Source organism: Lagenorhynchus albirostris, chromosome 15 (assembly GCF_949774975.1).
Source record: "Lagenorhynchus albirostris chromosome 15, mLagAlb1.1, whole genome shotgun sequence".
Classification (NCBI taxonomy): Eukaryota; Metazoa; Chordata; class Mammalia; order Artiodactyla; family Delphinidae; genus Lagenorhynchus; species Lagenorhynchus albirostris.
The window spans coordinates 58,419,195-58,443,308 of record NC_083109.1 but is presented as its reverse complement, the minus strand read 5'-3'; the positions used below and the strand labels follow the sequence as shown (position 1 = coordinate 58,443,308).

Here is a 24,114-nt window from a genome sequence, read left to right as displayed (position 1 = left end):
ACCAGGAAGTGAAATACACACGTGAATAAGAATACACACACCCAAAAGAAAGCCCAAATATCAAATGGAACCTCAACGCCTTTCTCCTTTTTTTCAAGCATGTGTAGTTAGATTTCTAGTGTCAAGGCAGTTAAGTAAAAACAACAAAAATAACTTCATATATAATTAAAATATAAAAAGGGTTAACGTTTCAAGTATTTAAGGCCATCTGCTTGCTGAGAATGGTTGGAGAAAATAAGAATCTCGGTTAAGTTGTCATGTTAAAGCTATGAGGCTCCACACCTCTGAAAGGAAGAGTATGATTAAATATGCTTAACTCTAAAATTATACGGCTTGTTCCATTTGTTTTTGAGGTGCACCTTTGGGGTTTTGGAGTTCCTGCAGCCCAGATGACTCTGCCCCGGAGGTCCCTCCCAGAACAGGGTGGCGGGGAGGAATTGGCTGTGAGACACATAGACCAGGGGCCAATCTCAGCCGTACCTCTTGGAGCCTCTCTTTGTTTCACTGCAAGACTGGGATGAGAGCCCACGTCTGTGCAATAGGAAGACAAAATGAGTTGATGCACACAAGTCATTATGACCACCCTGGATAGGCCTGCAACGGGGGAGGGCAGGGGAGACTTGGCTGAGTGTGTCAGGGCTGCTAGACCTGGCCTGTCTCCTAAGCGCCCTCCCCGCCCCCCCACCCCACACACAGTTGGGGGTGGGAAAAGCAATAGGTCCTCTGTATGTTTTTCCAGTGATCAGAACCACAGGTAAACTTGGAAGTTCTTGTGTGGTGTGAGAACCATGCAATAACCACAGAAATAGCAACTCTTGAGAATATCCATAAGCTTGTGAGATACTGTACTTAGGGTGCAAACCTTTTAGGATACAAGAGAGAAAAATCTGGGTTGGGAGAAGGGAGCTGCAATTCAAATACAGTTCTCCTTTTGTCAGTGAGAAAGAAAAATCCTCTGGGAAGATGCCTACCTATATGTCTTCCTGTTTTTGCAATCCAGAAGCTTTTTGGGGGCCAGGGTGGGGGTGGGGGGCAGGGGAATAAACTAAGAGCAGTTATACCGGAAAGAGCTTCAAAGATGCCTCTGCCGAGGACTCGTATCCTCACTTCAAGGCCAAGTGTGGTTTGGGCCGGTCTAAGGGGAGACTGGGATTTCTGCCCCGGTGCGTGGGGCCCACAGTGGTACCACCCTCGTCTGGGCATGTCCGCCGTACTGCAGCTGCGTGGCGTCATCTGATCGCGGCAAGGTACACTTCCAGATTACATGACCTGGTTTTATCTCAACGAACACTGACAATGATGGGCGGTGGCTTAAAAAGCTTCTTACAAAGAAAAAGATTCCCGTTCATATGTGTATCTAGCTCACAGCTAAACTGCTGTGAGTACAAACAATGAATAACAGCGCAAGTGAATGAGAAAAGGGTGGGGCCCACGCCTTTCCTCCTCCAGGGAGGATCTCTTCATCAGCCAGAGTACAAGGGGAAACCACCACTCACTGGATCTGGAGAGATCTGATGTGGAGGCCAAAGAGTCAGAGACTAAGACTGCTTGGCATACGGATTAATCCACTGTTGCTGACAAATGATGAGCCTTGCCTAAGGCCATATTATGCCTTAAGAGGTAAACAAAACCATCACAATGCAGTATCTTAAAACGAATCATCTGGAAACTGAAGACAGATCTACAAGTTTTCCAAATACTGAAAATTATGGTGGTCCTTTACCAGCTCTCACTACATTCATGATAAATGTTTAGAGCCTTGTATGTGCACACAGGCACACTTCATTTTATTGCACTTTGCTTTACTGCTTCACAGATACTGAATGTTTTTTACAAATTGAAAGTCCACGGCAACCCTGTGTTGTCAGATGATAGTTAGCATGTTTTAGCAGTAAAGTATTTTTAATTAAGGTATGTACTCTTTTTTTAGACACCATGCTATCACACACTTAGCAGACCACAGTACAATGTAAGCATAACTTTGATTAGCGCTGGGAAACCAAAACGTTTGCGTGACTCTCTTTATTGTGACATTTGCTCTATTGTGGTGATCTGGAACCAAACCCACAGGATCTCTGAGGTCTGCCTGTACATGTATATAAATAATACACATGCATATAATTTATAAACTCATATGTAATTCAGTAATTTTATATGTATAAGCATATGTAATTCATGAACACATAAGTTCATATGTATTATTTAGCCATATGACTATCTGTATATAATTCATCATTTACATGTAAATCCATCAATGAACAAATTCATATATAATTGATAAATAAACAGTCCCATACTAGGGGTGAGTCCTCAAAAGTTGTTCTGATACAAGAGCATGGACAGAAAAGTGCAGAGACCACTGCTCCGGAGAGGATGAAATTGAACATTTTTACTCAGGACCCATAGGGTGTAAGAAATAACTGAAGACACTACAGTCTGGTTTATACGACACACACACACACTGCTGTACCCCTGAGTTCCGGCAGTTTACCTTATAGAAATGCCGCACCAGGTGGACACTTTCTTCTCGGGCTCCCTGTTAAAAGAGAGGGAGGGTGTGAGGGGGCAGGTCTCATGGAGGCGAGTGAGTTGGGTAAATCACAAATTCTAAAGTCTGAGTCTATATAAGACAGACGCTGGGCTAATAATCTTAATCTATAAAGTGGTTCTTCGTAAGGGGGTGGGGGAGAAGGAGCTCAAAATAAAAATGGGCAAAGGACAGACGATTCAATGTGATGACATGGAAAGCTGCTGATACACAGTTACATGAGAGAAACGGGTTCTACAACATGGCCTTGATAACTCTGTTTTTATAAAAAGAAAAATTCACTTGTAAACGTGTGTGTGAGTGTATGTGGTATCTGGAAAGACACACACCGAAGTGTCAACTATCATTACCTTTTACCTCTCTGTAGTTTCTAAACTTTCTAAAATAAACATGGAAAATAAGAGGGAAGACAATGAAAGCTATTTAAAACAATGAATGAACATAGTAGCACGATAAACCATAAATAAATAAATGTGTATCTGTACACGTATAAAACTTTCATAATATAAAAAGAAAAAAATCCCGGAGACAAATTCAGAGCCAAATACAAGAGAACTACTAAAACTCACTAGTAAGTGGGCTTCTCGGGCCCATCTCAGTGGAAGGGTAGGTCTGCGGGAGCAAGTGGGCAGAGGGGGTGGCAGGGGTCTGGGGCCCAGCTTCCTCGCAGTGGTGCCGCGGACCGGGCTGCGGTCTGGATGCAGCAGCTTCCCTCCACCTCCTCCTGCCCTCCCCCGGGGCACGGGTGCAGGAGGAAGAGGGCCTCACCTCCAGGCAGGCCAGGTGTACGTCCTTTATGACACAGCCCGTGCTGGTCACGACTTGCTGCTTTAGGAGCAGGCAGCTCAGCTCCAGCGTCGCCAACCGGATCTTGCCATCTGCGGAGCACACCGGGGTCAGCCGCGCGTACCCCGGACTGCATGCCCTCACAGGCAGTCTCTTGCCTTCCCGACTTGGAGGTCAGCTGACAGGTCCCCCGACATCCAGTGGGGGTACAGAGGGAGCCCCCATGTGCCAACCTCCTTCCCAATCAATTACAATTGAATGTTCTCATCAAAATCGCCTGTACCAAATGCTACCCAAAGTCCCCTTATGGGGGGAGAGGAGGCAGGAAAAATGGGTAACTACTTATTATTGAAGGCCTAGAAAGTGGCCATCTGCGGTCACTTTCCTTGTCCAGCATTCCTTCCCTTTCTTCAGGGACAAGCACCCCCAGTTTCCCTTGGAGATCCACTAGCCCTGCTCTCGGTCATGTGATTTGGGTGGAGCTGGTCCTGCTTCCCCTGTCCCAGGGGTGGGCACATCCCCCAGGCTGGTCAGGGCCATCCAGCCCCCTGGTCACAGTGACTGGGTAGGGGGCGAGCAAGGGAGCCAGTCACAGTCAGTAAGGCTCAGTTCCACAACTTACTGGAACCACCGGGCTCAAGACCCTCTCCTCGTGCTGGGCTGCGGAGAGGACAGGGACAGCGGTGGGGCCCTGATGGCCCGAGCACTATAGTCCGCAGTGGTCACCTCACCAGCGTGTTCTACAAACTGAGCCCTGAGTCCTCCCTTCCACCAGGCTGCCCAGCGTCTCTGCTACAGCAAGTCTAGAGCCCGACAGAGACAGGTGGCGGGAGCTGCAGGCAGTCATCTGGCCAAGGCAGAAGGCCACAGAGCCCAAAGACAGGCTTGAAAACATTGTTTGAGCCCCGGATTCAGCTGTGCCTCAAGCCAGCGCCCAACAGACTTGAAGTCATGCAAGCCAACAGTCTTGTTTGTTTGTTTGTATTGTCTCAGCGAGTCTCAGTTGGGTTTCTGTCAACTGCAACCAAGTTCTGACTAACACAACCTGCTGTCCTGCTGTGAGCCAGGCATGGTCTGGGTGCTTTAGAGACGCTCCCTCAAGGAGTCTCTCTAAAACCCCACTGCAATGGGTTCTCTAAAGGCTGAGGTTTAGAAAAGTGAAGTGGCTTGTCCCAAGTCTCACCCTGGGCTGTGGTGGACTCCAGGTGCGCTGAATGCCAAAACCCACATCTGGCATCGTCCCTAGAAAGCACCCGTGACCGCTGACTGAAGGGCATTCTGCTCTTAGCAAACTCCCCCTGAGTCTTTAATCTCATTTCTGGGGAGAGGCCTCCACGTGGAAGGAGGGGCCAGGAGAGGGGGTAGTTTCTAGGCCACATCTCGGAGGTCTTGGAAACAACAGGGACCAGGATGGACCACTGGGGAAAAACTCAAGGCAGACACACCGCTGCACACCTCCCTGGCTGGCCTTTAACGCTGCGCGCACGCGTGCGTGCGTGCGTGCGTGCGTGCGTGTGTTAGGGCAGTGGTGGGGGTAGGGCAGCAAACAGGTGAGAAGAGGGCATCTGTTTGCCCAAAAATGAACTGGTTACATACGAGCGAAACCAGGCCTTCCTTAGCACGACACAACCCCAGGGGCCACCCGGGCAGAGGCTGGTTAGTCTCAGCTCGGCCGTTCTCCCCGTCCCAGCCCCACCACCACTTCTGCACCGCGGCCCAGGCCCAGCAGTGCCCCCCCTCCCCCTGCCCTCCTGCAAGCTCAGGAGTTCTCCGGAGCACAGTCTCGCTCCACAGAGCTGCGCTGTGGGCCAGGTCAGAAACGCCCCTCCTGCTGCCTCCAGGCAAGCGGATGGTGATTTTCCACCAAGACTCTTCTTCCTTTGCAAGTTCCTGCCAAGTTGCTGACTATTCCTCCTGCTGGTCCATCTCTCCAGGGGAACAGAGGGAGCAGCAAACTCCTGAGGCCTCATCGAAGCTTCCAGATTGTCCCTCTGAGCTGCCCCAACCTCTTCTCTTCAGAAATACACTGTCCTCAGGGGGCCTGCCGATCCTCCCCACCGTGGACGCTCCTCCCCAGCACCCAGGCCATGCTCCACCTTCCCCATCACTGAGGCCCGTCCAGTTACACAGCTCCTGCCAACCGGTCTGGGGCCACCATCCTCAGGAACGTGCTCCGCCTCCCCCAACTAGACCTCCCGCGGAAACTGACTCCACCGAGCGCCCCTTGGTCCTGAACCACCCACATCTTTCTTGCCACCCAGGACACCTTCCTCCTGGCCCTCCCCCTCCCACGTGGGGCCTGGCCCAGGCTCTGGAGCTGGCTCCCCCTCTATATCACCTTCAGAGATCGGTAGTGGCCCAGAGCTCAGTCCTAGACACGCCTCTCTCCTCTCCTGTGACTTTAAAAACCATCTGTGAGGGCTTCCCTGGTGGCGCAGTGGTTGAGAGTCTGCCTGCCGATGCAGGGGACACGAGTTCGTACCCCGGTCCGGGAAGATCCCACATGCCAAGGAGCGACTAGGCCCGTAAGCCATGGCCACTGAGCCTGTGCATCCGGAGCCTGTGCTCCTCAACGTGAGAGGCCATAACAGTGAGAGGCCCGCATACCGCAAAAACAAACAACCAAAAAAAACATCTGTGAGCCCCACAGTGTTAGTTCTGGCCCTGACCCCACACTGAGGTCTAGACTCCACAGACCCCCAGCCGTGGCTCCTGGAGTACAGGATCCACGTCTGTCCCCGACTTCCTATACCCTCGTCCCTCGCATACAGAGGCTGGCATGCAGGAGGCACTCAATAAACATTTGTTGAGTTTACTGATACCCTTTAGGCCCTGGGCCCTGTTCTCCAAGCCCCTGCACTCACTCCGCAGCAGTCACACTGTGCTTCTGGCCACCTCCCCCCTTGACTCTGAGGTCCTCATCTGCAGTCCCAACCCTGGACGCCTGCCCTTCTCCTGAGCCTGACTGGGGCCACCCCCTGGACTGCTCCTGATCACTCAGCCCAGCGGTTCTCTCTCCACCAGGCTGCATCTCCGTCCGGCCCTTCCTCGCGCACTCACTCACGCCCCGATGGCCTCTCTCCCTGCCTTGCAATTAGGGTTTCTCAGCCTCGGCATCATTGACATTTGGGGCCAGATAATCCTTTGCTGCGGGGGCCTGTCCTGTGCACTGTAGGATGTTTAGCAGCATCCTGGCCTCTGCTTACCAGATGCCAGTAGCAACCCCTCCCCAAGTTGTGACCACCAAAAATGTCCCAGGCAAAGCTGCCCCCAGCTGAGACCCACTGTGCTAGTTCATTCCACTTGCTCTTTCTAGCCCCTAATGTGGCTGCAGGTCGGTGCTGGCCAAGACCTCAGCACTAGGCTGACACGTGCCTGACACTGGGCACATCTCGTACTCATACTCTCAGCCTAGTTCATGCTCAAATGTGGCCTTGGGCCACCCCAAGAGGAGGGCTGCAGACACAGGCAAAACTGACCAAAGCAGGGTTGAGTACGGAAGGAGAAGAGAGAGAGGGTCTGGCACAAACACCATGGGGGAAGGAAAGAGGAGGAGGCCTCGAGACGAAGACACAGCTGGATGGGAGGGGTCCGGGTGGCCCAGGACACGGGGGTATGTGGCAGGGGAATGGCTGAGGTCTGCCTGGATTCCCAGCAGGGCCAGATCTAGAAGCCAGGGCTCCTGGTGCCAGTGTGGGGCCTGGTCCCCGTAACTCTACCAACCCTGGGAACCGCCTGCACGCCCGGGCACCTGGCTGGGCTGCGTTGTTCATGATCCTGATGAGTCTTTCAGCCAGTAGGTGGTTGTAGGTCGTCTTCTCGGCCGCAGTGGGCACCGGCAGCTGGATCCGCTCGAGTTTCTCAGGATCCATGCCTGAAACGGAGGGAAGGGGCCGGCTGTAGGCGCAGCTGCCATACCGAGTGCCCTGCGTGTCCTGAATGGCCCCTTCGAGCAGGTCTTCCTCAACCTCGGCCGTCCACGGTCCGTCTTTGTGATTCCTGCCATGACCGGTGCTGCCTGTACTATGACTCACCTCAGAGTTTTCTGTAACTGGAACTTAAGTAAATATATTAAAACATATATTTTCTTTTCTTTTCTTTTCTTTTTGGCCATGCCGCTCAGCTTGAGGGACCTTAGTTCCCGACCAGAGATTGAACCCAGGCCCTCGGCAGTGAAAGCGCCGAGTCCTAACCACTGGACCGCCAGGGAATTCCCTAAAACATACATTTTCTAATACTACTTGCAAACGGGAAATCAGCATGGCTGCAATACCAACAGCAACAAGGTTTTCACGTTTCAGCCAAAGACTGTTGACTGGCTACTCACTGTGGCCCGAGGCCTGCTCTGAATTAGAAAGGGCGATCGGCAGGTGCGTGAAAGGTGCTGAGGTTACACTAGCCCAACTGTGACATGCTCCTGGGCACAGTCAGAGGAGCGGGAAGGGGGTGGGAAAGGAGAAACTCTGGCACTGTGGGGTTTGCTGCCGTTTCGGGGCTGGTCTGCGCACCCCCCGAGGGCACCCCTGTGTGAGACCCGTCCCACAATGGGGGAAACAGACCAGACAGAAAGGAACCTACAATCGTGCCCACCAATTGCATCTCCTGCTCTTAACACCAAGCTGGAGAGCTGGGCCCCCGCGTGGGAAACACAGAGGCGGCAGCCCCGGGCATGCCGGGCTCACAGAAAGGCGCGAGAGCGGATCTATGGGGCTACGTTTAAGGGGCAGAGGAATCACTCTTCCTCCAGGGAAATCTAACAGCATTTCAATGACAAAGATGAGAAGGGGGTGGGGGTGGGCGAGGGGGAGGGTGGGGTGGGGGACTTGGGAAAGGAGAGAGGGCACACTCAGAGTCTAAGTGAACCGAGCATCACTTTTCCTAAAGCAGGACCTGGGGGCTAGGGCGACAGGACGACCCCGCTGGGGTCACTTTGCCAGGCCAGGTGTGAGACGGGCAGTGCTCCAAAACCCTCTCCTCTCGCCGAGCACGGCTCTGGAAAACTAGGCTTGCAGAAAAGCTCGCAGAAACAAACATTTCACTTGCTCCGCGCCTGGGGAGCTGGAAGGATTGTTTGTGCCTGAAGCACGTCTCTTCCTGTTATTCTGCGAAAGGGGGGCGGTGGCACTTCTGGGAACTCTTGAAATACGGCCCCTTGAGTACTAGATGATGCTTCATTTAGAACCCTGACAAAATACTGCAGGACAGCAGCGAGGAGCTGACTGTCTGGATTCTAAGTAACTCCCACACTCACACGTTGACGTAATAAAGCATAACAATATATCTTGCGCTACTGAATTCCTTCCAACTCCGAACTGGAGGCTAAGTCATGCCAAGGAGATGACACGGGTGGAGGCAGCCCGAGGGCTGGAGGTAAGCAGGTCCCCCTCTCACACCGCACCGATGTGGCTTCATCCAAAAATTTGATTGTGATGAAAATTTGATTTGTGGATTCTGTATCTCGTTTTGATGCTAAATGTCTAACTCTGAAGCATTCTGGTTTATTAAATGGCAAGAAGGACATCAACTGAATCTTTCTACCATTTGCTTTTTTCCAGAAATGTCAACACCATGTGAATCTCTCTCTACCCTTTCGTTCTTGGCCCTCTGGGAACTGTCAGCAGCAGTTTTGGGGAAAACAATGGCTCCCCGGCCTGCCCGGCACATCACCCACTTCCATGACCCCCAACCCGTCACCCCACTTCAAAGAAGACGGAGCCAGCTTTTGGCTCCCCCGGGGATGCAGCAGCAGCCGTGAGGGCCTGGGAGGCAGACTCGGAGCAGCTCTTGAATTTCCATGGCGAGTTCCTTTTTTTGTCTCTTGCCTATTATTGCCCTGACTCCCTTAGAATTTGTCAAAAATGAGGAAATCTGTGGCAAAATCTTCTCTCAACAGGAAGAAAAATCTGCCAAGGTTATCCTGACCTTCCTCGGCTGGTAGCTCCACCCTCCGTGAAGCGGGGGAACCAGGGGGACTGAAAAACCTCAAGACATCACAGGACCAGATTCCAATGCAACCTCTTCCTTTAGTGAGGAAATTAAGGCCCAGAGATGTTAAGTCACGTCCCCAAGGTCACAGACCACGTTAGAGGCACAGTTAGAACTAGGTTGATTCTGGAGATGGACAGGATCCAGCTGGGAAGGGGGTGGCACCCCCTGTGTGGTGAGCTGACCACAGCAACAGTTTGAGAGGGGCCTGCCCTCTGGTCTGACAAAAGCAACCGCCCGCCCCGCAAGGCCTCCTCGTGCCCTTAGGCTCGTTCTCTCCCAGGGTTCTTGCTGCACTGTGGCCGGGATGGAAGGGCAAAGAGCCAGGTGCCAGGTGCTGGAAGAATTTTGTTTTGATACTTACCTCTTGGACTCTCAGCCTCCTTACATGTTCAATGGGAATAATTACAGAAACTGCCCGTCCCAGGGTTGCTGTCAGGACGCAGTAAGAAGCAGCACTCGGTCACGTTCAATAGTTACCTGCCGTTACCTTGCACTGATGGGAATTTTTACTTTGAACGTGGCTTAATGTAGTTCTATATCAGCTGTGTTATAAGAGGAAAGAAAGAATGAAAGAACAAAAGGACAGAAAGGAAAACAAGCTAACCAAAGCTAACGTCAAGCTATTCTAGAAGGCCCAAAGAAGGCATGCTGAACTGTCTGTGGGGAGTGCAGGGGACGAGCAGCTAGGTTGGATTCTGAAGGATGAGCTGCTCAGGGACGACCAGGACTTGCCAGGCCAAGGGGCAGGGCAGGGAGTATGGGAGAGCTCGGGGAGAGTGGGCTCGGGGCTTTGGGTGGAAGTGATGAGGCAGAAGCTAGGGGAGGGACAGACATGGCTTGGATGCCAGGACCCCTGGAGGGCAGCTAGCAGGTGACATGATCTGGTTGTCATGGCCAACTCTAGAGCAGCCTCCATCCCCCTGGCCACTCAAGGTGATCTCCCTGCTTCCAGCACTTTCCCAAAACAGACTCCATGTTGCAATGCATCCTATGTGCAGTAGATTTTACCACCAGCCAAGGGGAGGCAGAGAGCAGGGTCCATTCCACACAACACATGGCAAAACTTTGTAAAGAACCCCTCTGGGCATCTCCGCTCTTTCCCCAAAGTTCCTGCTCGGCCAGGTGCCTCATTCCCTCCCCGTCTCTCTCTTTTTCCCACCACTGTCTCTTAAGACATTCTTCTGGGTCCAAACAAAACAGTGGCTCACAGCTGTGAATGAACAAGGTCAGTGTGACAATATGACAATGATATGCATGTGAAAGGGAAACGGCACATGTGCAGGTGGACGGATGGACAGGCAGACAGACAGACACAGACACAGACACACACACACACACACACACACAGAGGTTTCCAGTCACTGAGATGCAGGTTTGTTGCAAACTCGATCGAGTTCCTTCGCCAGCCATTTCCCTCTGACTAAAATAAACACTGTAGATAATATACTGTCCTATTTGCTTCAACCCCCTAAGTGCCGAGTGACAAATTCCAGAGAAACCCAGATGCACTTCACATGGCCCGGGAAGCTGCGCTCGCACGTCCAGATTCCAGCAGACCACACGCTTCCTCGTTCCCTCCCCACCGGGGTCAGATCCCGCTCTGCCCCAGTGAGTCAGAACGGGTCTCCCTTGTCATCACTCCCACCCTACAAGCAGCGGGCTGCGGCCTGGTGGGGGCCAAACTCCCAACTAACTAATTCAAAGAATCCCAAATAGAAGGGAAGGGTGTGGCTCCGTGATGTCAGTAACCAGCTCCTAAGCTTCCCCTCTGGGTTCTAGATTCTTCCTCCTTAGTGGAAACCCCCATTCAGGACAAGGGTAGAACAGACCCAGACCAAAGCTACATAAAAAGAAGTAGACAGACAAACCTGCATAAAGAGACCACAATAGTGCCAGGTAAAAATAATAGTCAAAAATTTTTTTCTTGGACTTCCCTGGTGGTGCAGGTTAAGAATCCTCCTGCCAATGCAGGGGACATGGGTTTGAACCCTGGTCCGGGAAGATCCCACATGCCGCGGAGCAACTAAGCCCGTGTGCCACAACTACTGAGTCTGTGCTCTAGGGCCTGCAAGCCACAACTACTGAGCCCGTGTGCCACAAGAACTGAAGCCCGCGTGCCTAGAGCCCGTGCTCCACAACCAGAAGCCCGCACACTGCAACGAAGAGTGGCCCCTGCTCACCGCAACTAGAGAAAGCCTGCACGCAGCAATGAAGATCCAATGCAGCCAAAATTAAATTAATTAATTAAAAAAATTTTTTTTTCTTTCTTTAGGTCTCCTTTGCTGGAGTCACACAAGCATTGCCAGCTTTGGAAGACTATAGACCAACTATTTCGAAAGCTAACCAGATGTTGGGCCAATTTCCAATGTACTTCCAGTTCTGATTATGTGTCAGTCGAGATCCAAAATGATATTTTCCTAACTCTCCGCAGAGCAAAAGCCTCCCTTTATTATCCTGTTACCTTTCAACCTTTCCCATACCTCTCATCCATGTTCCAGTAACTTCTCAGCAAAACAAAAAAAGCAAAAAGCCCAAGATTCCTCTTGTGTAAACAATGATAAATGGAGGGGGCAGGGAGTAGAAGGGTTAGTGGGTGGAGCAGGGGAACCTTTAGGAAGACAAAGCTGCAAAACTCACCCCCCTTCCCCTTCCCCTGGGCCAGGGCCCTGCAGACTTGACAAAGGAGAGAGGGCTGCATCTGCTATTACAGATAGGAACCAGTCTTCATCACGGGGCCCGACTGAATCACAGCGAGAGCCTTCCTCCAACCGGTCAACCCTTTCCACTGTGATATTCATTTCGGTGCAGCATCTAATCTATTATGATTTACTGGAAGGCCTGAGCTAACATTTGGTTTTTATTAACATTGCTTTTATGTTAAAATTGTCTTATGATGGAAAATCTATCGGAAAGAGACCATTTCATTAGGGGCCCTGCTTAGAGGGCACGGATCTGGAAAAGAGAGGCTGAAGGTTAAGTGCAGCTAACTGCCTGCTGCCTAACCAAAACAGCAACCACCCACCCACCCACCGCCACCGCCACCACCACCACCAAATGGCCCCCCCAAATGCAGACCTGTGCTTGCAGGCCAGACTGGAGCATAAACCAAGCGGCAGCTCCCCCTGCTAGGCAGTTTCCCATGGGGGTACCCCAGGCACCTGGGCCTCAGGGTGCTGAACTTGAAGTCTCCAGCTTCCTCTCCAAACCTGCTTCATAGCCCACACTTGCTGGTTCTGGAAATGGCACCACCAGTCACACAGTGGCAGGAGGCAGGGCCCTGGGCATCACACAGACTCCTCTCATGGTGCCCACTCCCACCCAAATCAAGCAGAAATCTCTGCCCCCGGCCCCACTCCTGCCCTTGTCTCCCTGTCTTCATAAATGGCCACACACAGCTGCCCCAGTGTCCCTTTCACTCACCCCCCACATCCAGTCCATCAGCTCGTCCTGGCTGTAGCTCCAAAATGTATCGTAAAACTTTCCAGTTTTTCTCCAACTCCGTGGCCAATACGCCATAATTCAGTCTACATTACCCCTGTCTGGACTACTGCAACAGCTTCCTCACAAGCCTCCCAGTTTTCTGCCTTGCAACTCACTCCCCCACCCCCATTAACTTACTTTCCATCCAGCAGCCAGAGTAATCTTCCAAAAATTTCCATCTGACCATGTCACTCTTCTACTTAAAAATTCTTTAGGTGTTTCCCACTGCACCTGGGATAAAATCTAAATTCCTTTTTGTGGCCTTCAAGGCCCTTCACGATCTGGTCCCTGCCCACCTGATCAGCCTCACCTTGACCGGCTTTCTGCTCCTCAAACCTGTAAGGTCTTTTGCACCTCAGGGCCTTTGCACAGGCTGTTCCCTTTGCCTGGAGCACTCCTGCCTCAGATCTTTGCAGAGCCGATTCTTTCCCATTCTTCAGGCCTCAGCTCTGATGTCTGTTCCTCAGAGAAGCCTTCCCTGACCACCCAAGCTAGTGACCCCTGCACCACCACCCCTGGCTTCCTCCACAATCACAGATCACACCCGTCACGCTGCCTTCTCCTCCACCACTGTCGCCTTGCTCCCTCCGCAGCAGCCGCACTCACCACCAGGAGAATCTCTGTTTGGTTCACCGCTGTGTTCTCAATATTAACCACAGTGACTGGCATCTAAGAAGGGCTTCAGAAATATTTGTCAGAAGGGTGAATGAATAAATAAATGAAAAGCATTAGCAGGAAGTGGAAGAAGGAATTAAATTCCCTCGAATACACAGTCCCACTCTTAGGAAGAGAGGTGGGCTCCCCAGCAGGACCTCCGCAGGGTCGTCTCTCTGGCCACATCACGGACGAAGGAGCGTGGCGTGCCAGCCACCACTTCTCCACTCCCCAGCACACGGCGGGGCTCCTGGAAGGAAGCCTGCTCAGAAAGCCAGCCCCCTGTAAGACGAAGTGTTCACCCACGTGCCCCCTGACCCTCTGGAGCTGGGCATCCCCACCGCCCCCAACAGCACCCTCCCTGCGGAGGCCCTGAGCACCGAGCACCGGCTGCCAGGAAGAGAGCAGCGCTGGGGAGCTGCCACTCGGCTGAAAGGCAATCAGTCAGCAAGCTTTGGCTGAGTGCTGACCGGGTGTCGGGCGCCGAGCTGAGTACTGCAGGAGGCCGTTGAGAGCGACACGGTCTCTGCCTTCAGAGGCCCAGCGGTCCAGAGTGGGAGAGAAAACACGCAGAGCAAAAGTATAAACAAGTGCCATGGGAACTTCATGGAAATTAAAAGCGTCTGCTTTTCCAAAGGTATTATTAAGAAAATGAAAAGGCCAGCCACAGACTGGGAGGAAATCTTTGCAAAACACATCTGATAAAGGACTTGTATATAGAATATAAAGAACTCTCAAAACTCAACAATAAGAAAATGGACAATCCATTAAAACACGGGCAAAGGAAATGAGAAGATGGCAGACTAAGCACTGATAAAGCTGTTCAACGTCATTAGTCGTTAGGGAAACGCAAATTAAAATCACAATACGACACCACTATGTACCCATTAAAATGACTAAAATAAAAAAGGTGGTCGTGCCACCCACTGGTGAGGGTGTCAGAACACCAGAACCCTCGTGCACTGGAGGTGGGATGTAAGAGCACGCGTTCGCTTTGGAAGATAGTTTGACAGTTTCTTAAGAACAAACACACACACACCTATCACATGATTCAGTCATCCCATTCCTCAGCATTTGTCCAAGAAAAATGGAAATACATGCCCATACAAAGACTTATATACAAGTGTTCACGGCAGCTTTGTTTGTAATGGTCAAAAGCTGGAAACAACCCAAACGTCCGTTCACAGGTGAACGGGTAAACAAATTGTGGTACATTTACACATGGAATACTACTCAAACATAAGAAGAAAGGAACCACAGATACACAGAGCAACATGGACGAATCTCAAAATAATTATGCAGATTGAAAGAAGCCATACAGAAGAAGAGTATTTATCGCATGATTTTATTTACATAAAAGTCTAGAAAGTGCAAACCAAGCTATAGTGGCAGGGAGCAGTTCAGAGTTGCCTAGGGAGAGGGGTGGGAGAAGAGAGGGACGGAGGGGTGACAAAGGGCATGAGAAAACTTTTGGAGTGATGGATACGTACACTGACTTGACTATGGTGATAGTTTCATGGGTGTATAAATGTGTCAAAACTTATCAAATTGTACACTTTAAATACGTGCAGCTCACTGTTTATCAATTATACCTTGATAAAACTTTCTTTTTTAAATGCTACAGCTTCCAGCCAAGAAAGGCAAACCATCTAAAACAATGGTTATGAGACACTGGACAAGACAACAGGCATCACAGGAGGGTGATCCTGAGAGAGAAGAAACTAAGGCCGTGTGCCCAGTGATTGCTCCAGGTCACCGTCTGGAAAGTTTCCAGGACTCACCACAGACTGAGAAAACCCAAACAAAGCTCACGGTCTCTCTGAGGTGAGAAGGCAGAGTCTGCAGTTCAGAGAGGCCAAGTGGCTGGAATTGATATAAGACAGTAGCAGAGACGGGGGAACTGCACAGATAGGCAAGAGGGTTCCTTCTTAGGCTCCCGCTGTGTTCTGCCCTGTGCATGCAGGTGAGGAAAGGGAAAGGCCTGCTGGGAGGAGGCAGGTGGAACAACCCCAGGAGCTCACACGGGGCTGAGAAGAGCTCACATTCCCAGCGGCCAGCGTGGAAGGACTACCTAATCATGGCTCGTCCAGTAGAGCCCTTGGAAGGGGACGGCCTCTGTACTGGGGTCAAGTGAGCCAGAGACTAAAGGGTGTTCTGGACTAGCCCCAACCAAGCTCAAAAGCAAGCGCCTAAGAAGACCCAAACGACTCCTAGTAACTTCACCTTGTCCCAGGACAAAGCCCAGAAATCTTGAAAGGAAGCAAGAATTCAGCATCCAACAACATAAAATTCATAGTAACGTCAACCAATCAAAAAATATCTGGGGGCTTCCCTGGTGGCGCAGTGGTTGAGAGTCCGCCTGCCAATGCTGAGAACACGGGTTCGTGCCCCGGTCTGGGAAGATCCCACATGCCGCGGAGCGGCTAGGCCCGTGAGCCATGGCCGCTGAGCCTGCGCGTCCGGAGCCTGTGCTCCGCAACGGGAGAGGCCACAACAGTGAGAGGCCTGCGTACCGTCAAAAAAAAAAAAAAAAAAAAATCTGGCATGCCAAAAAAAAAAGGGAAAATATAACAAATACAACCTAAAATCAAACCAGAAGAAAAATCAATAATAGAAATATAGCTAGAAATTACACAGATGATAGAATAGACAAAAAGAAATCAGAAGGGAAATTATAAAATATTTTAAACTGAATAAAAATTAAACCACATATATCAAAATTTACTGCAGGCAGCTAAAGCAGTGCTTAGAGGAAAATGTACAGCATTAAACTCATATTTTATAAAAGAAGAAAAGTTTAAAAATCAATGACTGGTATTGAGAGGCTATGACTGAAAAGGAATAGCATGAGGGAATTTTTTGCTTGATAGAACTACAACGTAACACCCGATTATAGCAGTGTTCACACAAATCCATAAATATGCTAAAATTAATGGAACTACACACAAAATGAGTCAATTTTATTGTATGTTAATTTTCAAAAGTAAAATAAAATAAACTGAGTGGCATAAAAAAAATCAATGATTTAAGCTTCCATCTTAACAAAAAGAAGAGTAAATTAAAATTGAAGTAAGCAGCTAAAGGTAAGAAATAAAGAACAGAAATCAATGAAATATAAAACAGAGAAAAAAAATAAATGAAACCAAAAGAAAGTTCTTTGAGAGGACAAATAAAATTAATATAAAATTGATAAATTTCTAGCCAAACTGATCAGGAAAAAAAAATGAAGACCTCAACTATCGATACCATGAATTAGAAAGGGGGCACTACTATAGATCCTACAGACATTAAGAGGCTAATAAAAGGGGAATTCCCTGGTAGTCCAGTGGTTAGGACTCTGTGCTTTCACTGCAGGGGGCACAGGTTCCATCCCTGGTCGGGGAACTTAGATCCCACATGCTGCACAGCATGACCGAAAAAAAAGGAAAAATGAAAAAAAAAAAAAAGGAGGATAATATAGGAATATAGTAAAAAAGTTTATGCCAATAAATTCAACAGTTTAGATGAAATGACAAATTCCTTGAAAGACACAAGCTACCAAAACTTGAACAGAAGAAACAGATAAGCTTTAATAGCCCAATACCTACTATAGAAATTGAATACTTTGAAACCTTTTCTCAAAGAAAACTCCAGGCCCAGATGGCTTCACTGGTGAATTCTACCAAATAGTAAAATAAAGGAAGAAATAATACCAGTTCTCCCAAAACTCCTCCAAGAAATTCAGGAGGAGGGAATACTTTCCAATTAATTTCATAAGGTAAGCATAACTTGAGAGCAAACAAAACAAGAGAATTACAGGGAGACCACAGACTAATAACACTCAGGAACACAGATGCAAAAATCCTTAACAAAGTTTTAGCAAATCAAATCCAGCAAAGTATAAAATGTGCCTGCCACACTAGGCGGTACTAACCCAGAGTGAGTATCACCTGAAGGGATCAGAGAAAATTCCAGGAGAAGGTGAGTTCTCAGCAGACCCTTGACAGTTGAGCAGAATTTCAATAGGTGGTGATGTTACGGCAGAGAAAACGACAGGAAAAAACAGATGGATACAAGAAGGTGGCAGATCAGCCAAGAACAGGTAGGCGTGTTGGCTCTGACTGGGGTGGCTGCCAGCCTTCCAAAGAAGCTCCCTTCTCTGGGAGCAGTTCCAGACACAGAGCTGAAACCCCTGGAGCCAGCTCTGTGCTATGTGACCCTGACTCTCACCCACCCCATCCCCAGCCATAACTGACTGTTCCGGAGTTAGACATATCACCAACCTGGAACAATGAGATCTCTTGCCCAACAGTTTGAAACCTGAACGGAGACAGTCTCCCTGCCTGGGATTTGATGGGCCCACAACACGATCTACCTTAAGGGAAGTCCCCAGAGCTGGTCCTGCCCTTCCCTTGGCTTTTCGGCAACTTCTTGGATCCCATGAGCTGCCCCAGGGGCCTTCCTATAAGACTCTCTCTCTTCGTTAAGTTAATGTGAGGTGGTTTCCGCGCCTTGCAACCAAAAGAATATTAAAGAGTTCAGTGAGTACCATGACAGCCACTGCAAGTTTATCTCCATGCAAGAGTTCAATCACTGCGTAGTAAAGTTTGACTCCCTGGGCCGGAGCCAAGGGTCTATGACAGTGAAGTTGGTGGAATCAGGTCAAGTTAGAATGGTGGGTGCGATCCAGATACTCAAAATGGCAGGTACAGGAGACTGGAGTTCAAGGGAGAGAAGAAAGCACCAAAGGTTTCTGAACAGGGGAAGGACACGGTCAACACAGTCTTACAGAGAATCACCCGGCAGTGCTGTGGGGGATGGATTATAAAATGGCCGTGTGTTTGACCCCTCGGGGAGGCTGCGATAATGGCCACCGGGATGACGTGCTCAATATCTCTCTTGCTCTCGTGCCTTTGGTTCTCGCCTCTAGCACCTAACTTAGAGCCAGGCACTGAGTTGTGCTCAGTTAAATTCTGCTGATCAGATAGGCTGAAGGGGAGAAATGACAACACCTGATGACTAAATGCTGGGATCAAAGGAGGGAAAGAGCTAAAGGTCGTGGCAGTTTCAACCTTGGCTGGCAATTTCAACTGAACCAGAAATGGCAGGAAGCGTGATGAGGTCAGGGTATATTTTGGGGGGATGAGTGTGGTGTAGACAGACTGTTTCAAAGTGTTGCTCAATCACCTAGGTAGAAGTCTCCAGCGTGCAAGGGTCAGGAGTTCAGACTGCAGGGCTGGAGTGAGGCGGGCATGGAAGGGGAGGGTCGGGGGAACGGCAGGCAATCCATGGGTGGGACCGACTCCCATCGGTCAGGCTTGGAGTTCTGTTTACTCCCACTAACTGAGGGCTCCCGTGTGCCAGTCACCGAGGCAGGAGCTGGAGGGAGTCGCAGAAGCCATGGGAGTGAACGAGATTGTGGAGGGAGGATTCGGAGCTTGCTAGGCATCTTTTAGAGAAGCCTCGGGCTAGATCTACACCCTTGCACGCGAGCACAATGACTTATACAGGAGAAGAGCCATCATGGCCGGTCCTGTCTCTAGTGGGAAAAGCCTGGAAATGGACTCAGTGTCATTCAGTAAAGGGATGGCGCAATAAATGATGGCACAGACACAGGATTAAAAAGCACGAGGCAGCTCTAAAGGGATGGGAAGTGACGTGTTGATACATGATGATGTGAGAAAAACAAGGCACAAAACAGACAATAAAGAATGAACCTCCATGTTGGGCAGGGAGTGGGGAACCCACATAAATAAAATAATATACACTTGTACTTGGGTTTGCATGGATATCTTTAAAAAGACACACAAGAAACTGTTAACGTGAACTGCCTGTGAAGAAGAGAACTGGAGGACAAATGAGAGAGGAGGCCTCTCACTATATTTCCTTTTGCCACTAATCAACTTATCATGATTAATGATTTAAGAGTAAGTACATACTTTATGTTGAGTGCTTTCTAAATGACTCCAGGCATAGGCTGTCTTAGTAAAACCCACCTCCAACTACCTCCCAATAAGCTCATGAAAAACCTACTAAAACAACACTTGATGCAAAGTCTCATCTATGCCAAGCCCAGCACTTGGCAGGGGCCAGAGGAATATTCTTGACTTCTTCTTCAAAGAGATTCTGATGTGGTGCTTTGAGAACTTGCCCGTGTCAAGCCAGGTGGCACACACACCAGCGACTGTTCTCAGAGAGGAAGTAAATGAATGGATTCTAATCAAATCTGTCAGCTCCGCGGGAGTCTGATCCTGACCACTCGGCCTCAACAAGGGAAGCCAGAGAACCACACCTTTCTTCAGAAAGGAAACCTACGCTTCCACACAATCCACTCAGAGTCTATTTTAGCTCTGAACCCAGAACAGCACATCAACTTTTATAAATAGCAAAACCAAGATTACAATTTGACTGATTTCTGTTCTGATGTTAGGAAAGAGGTAGGAAGCCTAAGTCAGTTGTAAACCAAGGGGTGGAAAGCAAAGCACAGTGCGAACAGTCATGCTGGGTTGGACGGTCAACACTTGAAACTCCCCCTCTGCCTGCCCCAGCCCCGTGCTGCCTGAGTAACAGATTCCCGCGGCTTTAGTCTGTAGAAAAGCACCTGAGAAATTCTAACGAGGTTGAAGAGAAGTCCTGTGGGGAGTCTGCCAAAACCAGAAAGGAAATTCTTCAAGGAAAGCAGCTTTCCTTTTCCCTGAAGGCGGACAAGCTGAGCAGCTTACCTTTGTTATGAGACATCGCGTACAAGAGGCAGAGCACGAAGAGCGCGTGGTAATCGTCATCTGGGCTGTCTAGGGCATGGTACACCATATCCAGGAAGGGTCTGGAAAAGAGGGGCACGCATGAGCCTCGTGGCACGCACGAGCCTCACCTGCACACGGGAAGCAGCTGCCTTAGCCCTTTACAGCCCCACCGCCAGCATGCAGCACATCCGCTGTGTGCCCAGTCCAGCACTAGGCCTGGAGGACACAAAGGGGACTGAGAGGCAGGCCCCGCCCGTGCGAAGCTGTCGTCTCCAGGGTAAACCGACTAAGGAACGAACCAACCACTTAATCACTCGGCATCGTTCACCCGCTGTCCCAGACACTGGGGATAAATGATACCAAGTCTCTGGTCTTGTGGCACTTCCATGCCAGGGGGCAGACAGAGAATGGACACGCCACATCATCACTTCAAAGAGTGGCAAGAGAATGAAGAAAACGGGGCAATGTAATAGACTCACACTAGCAGACAAGGTACCAACAAGTCTGAACAATTTTAGAATGTGGACCCTGGAGCAAGAACTGCCTGGGTTCGACTTCTGATTCTGCCTCTACTTAGCTGCAAACCCTTGGGTACATTACCTAAAGCTTTCCCCCATCTGCAAGGTGGGGATTAAACCCTTCGGGGTTACAGTGAAGATTCAAGTGAAATGAAAACAGAGAGGCATTTAACACAGGCCCAGGCACAGGGTGGAAAGTGCTCATACATGAGAGCTGCTGTTGGATTTCTATTTTGAGTATTCCAAGGGCACTTCTCCACGATCTCACTTTGGCAGGTCCTGGCCCAGTGATTTCTTGGGCTGACCTTCCCGGACTGGAAGGGATCGATAGGAAGTCTCTCGCCTGATGCTTTGTGGGTGAGATCTATAGAGTGGCTGCAAATATCACAAACCGCACACCCTAAATGCTGTCCTTCCAGGTGAAGGGCCTGGCCCGGAAAGACTCTTCAACACGAGGATAATAGAATATGCACAGATCTGGCCTGTAGGCAGGAGGCTCTGATCCCATGACTGTCTGCGGCTGCCCCCGGATGCCAGGTTGAAGCCAAGAGAACACAGCAACTCGATGAGTGACCAAGGGCACACTTTACCCCTGGAAGGACACAAGCTACTGTCAACACTGCTGACTGGGCGGGGAGGTGCGGGGGCGAGATGGTGCAGCAGAGAAACAGGGAGACTATTCACTGCAAAACATTTTATACTTTTTTGAATTTTGATACTCCACAAATATATCACCGATTCAAAATATTATATTGAAAAATGCAGAAGCAGTGAAACGCACTTGTCATAACATTTCAAACAAACACGTGACACACAGAAATTAAAGGAAGAAACTTTTAAGGAACATTTATGTTCAGGCTCTATTTCTCCGGAGCCCCCGATCTGTCATCACCATTCAAATGCGCGAATAGTTTTGCCATGTGTGGATCTGTTTTTTCCTAAGCCCCTAGCAATAACGCTTCCAAACGTAAGAGCAGGATAAAGTATAAAACACTTTCTTGTAAGCCAGCTGCTTGGAATTTGGACTGTATTTTCCTTTGGGAATAATAAGAATAACCAAATGCCCAGTAGCAGAGGGAGGGCTCAGTGGATATACCATCTTGCATGAGACGAAGTATTATGAAGCCATTAGAATTTTGTTTACTAAGAGTACATTAAAGTGAAAAAGATGCTTGGGGTTTGATATTAGAGAAAACCAAGAATAAAAAGTAATATACATGGCTATTGGGGGTATAAGCTATTGGGGAGAAGAAGGGCAGAATTCCCACTATATTGGCACTGAAAACTGACTGGCAGGAAATCACCAAAATGCTAATAACAGCTGCCTTTGAATTATGGAGAGCTTTTTACCCTTCTTTATACTTTTCAAGCTTTTTTACATTTTCTGAATGTATATTACTTTTTAAATTTTAAAAGGATTTTTTTTTTTTTTTAAAGAAAAGAGAGAATGTTGTGAATGGTTTCTGGTTTCTTACGCCTATATTTAACCATGAATGCAGATACAGCCCACAGTGTATGGCAAATATAAGGACAGTTCCACTTTGTACTATGCTGTTTCTTTGGACAAATAGACCAATGTCAAGATCCAATTCATGTCAAGGACAAACTGTCCCCTCCCTCACCCTCAGTGCCCTCCTCCTGGCTCAGTGCAGGTGAGAGGACAGAAGTCCGTGGCGGTGTCTCTGACAGCCAACAACTCAATACCTTTGCAAAGGTATTGGCAACTCTCCACCAGGGACAGTCTCTCCCTAGCACCTGGTCTCAGAGCAGAGCGAAGCTCCTGCCCAGAGTCCCTGGGGGTCACAAATCTGCATGTGGCCCAACTTAAGACACAGGATCAGCTTCCATTATGAACCACGTGGTAGAAGACGACAAGGTCACCGAAAGTTAAGAAACAATCTCAATCAACTCTAAGAAAACCCCTCTCTTCATTAAAATTCAGGAAAAAAAGAAGTCTCAACTCCAACACTCCAACGTAACTTTCTGGTCGGTTGACTTTTTGTTTTTGACAATACATGGGTATTTTTCCTCCTTTAGGAAAGCTACAGTATTACCATACTATGCAAAATACGTGCTGTTTCCATTTATTAGATCCTAAGAAACTGAACACATCATGACAGTATTCATGGAAAAGCAGCCGCTAATATTCTATTAAGTAGATGCGCCTACATTAGCCTAAGCATCCCCCACGACATGTCAGTTTTGGTTTTTCAATGATTCATATTCAAATTAAAGCCATGCAAGCACCTAAAGGTTGCTTCCCCCTCCCTTTCTGTGTTTAGAATGATTTTCTTAATTTTCAGAGCTTCAGGTGTCACATTTTGTGGTCACAACACAAAATCAGAAAGGTCCCTGTCAGTACAACTGACGGCCCACATTGTGCTGCAATGACTTTTATTTAACCAAAACTAAAAGTGGCTCCCCTGTGCAACTGATAAAAATTAATCCTGTCTGTTAGACAATTGAAACACGTGCCAAGAAAGAGGTAAACAAGACGCAGAGGAAAAAATGAGCCTGCTTTGAGTCTTTAAGTTGCATTAATAAATAGGACGTGTGTGTGTGTGTGTGTGTGTGTGTGTGCGCGCGCGTGTGTGTGTGTTTCATCCACCCCACCGTGAGAGTTCAGGAAGTGAATGCCTTGCAGGCTGACAGAGAAACCATGTTGCTGTGCATTTATTACCACTAATGTGGGATTAGGAGGTTATTGCAGGCATCTGCGCAGTAGGGCCATCTGATAAGGATGAAGAAGCCCTCCTAACAGTTTGCTGCAACCTCAGGAGCAGCCCTCCACCCAATTCCTTCTGGAAGGGGTGGTGCTACAGCAAGGCTGCAGGCAATGTGGCATCTGGAAGCTTTCAGAGGATGTAGTTTGGGCAGTCATCACTGAAATGAACAATCAGGCAAGAAGTTGAAGGTGGACAGCAGCGTTAAATCCAGCATTAAATCGTGCCGGCTGAGTCACGAGGTCAGGCCCTACGGACGGTGGTGCACGTGGCGGCAGCAAATGAATGAAATCCAAACGCTTCCCCCAAGGGGATCCTTTCTGGGAACAGCAGAGTATGGCCAGGAGCGGCTGGTACAAGGCCACACTCGTTAGGACGCGGCCCAGCACCGAAGTGCTTGGGGTGGTAGTGCCATGCCTCGGTCATTCATTCCAAGGGGCGAATACCACGGCCTTGAGGGCCAGCTCTGTCCCTGTGGCCTCTCGAGAGGAGCCGTGTCTCTGGTGGAGAAGCATAACGGCTTGGCCGGGAGGCAGAAGAGGCCATCGACAGGGGCCAGGGGCAGGAAGAGGCCTGGCTTATCCTCTGTGGGCACCCGGCCAAGGCACCCCCTTCCACAACATCCCAGAGACTGAGCAGCGGTGCCCTACCCCCAGCCCCCGATGGTTGGCTCGGGGGCAGCCCTCCCGCAGCCC

The 24,114-nt window shown here is 49.5% G+C and overlaps 1 protein-coding gene across 7 annotated transcripts in view; it reads right to left on the bottom strand.

Annotated features, from left to right (window-relative positions):
- CLEC16A (C-type lectin domain containing 16A) overlaps positions 1 to 24,114 on the bottom strand; it is a 205,077-nt gene that overhangs the window by 116,884 nt on the left and 64,079 nt on the right. For all 7 annotated transcript variants that reach the window (XM_060122711.1, XM_060122715.1, XM_060122712.1 and 4 more), the window contains exons 12-15: positions 20,158 to 20,258; positions 7,086 to 7,208; positions 3,317 to 3,426; positions 2,492 to 2,536 (exon numbers count right to left, since the gene is read on the bottom strand). In XM_060122711.1, coding sequence (XP_059978694.1) covers positions 2,492 to 2,536; positions 3,317 to 3,426; positions 7,086 to 7,208; positions 20,158 to 20,258 — 379 coding nt within the window. The remainder of the gene's footprint in view (positions 1 to 2,491; positions 2,537 to 3,316; positions 3,427 to 7,085; positions 7,209 to 20,157; positions 20,259 to 24,114) is intronic.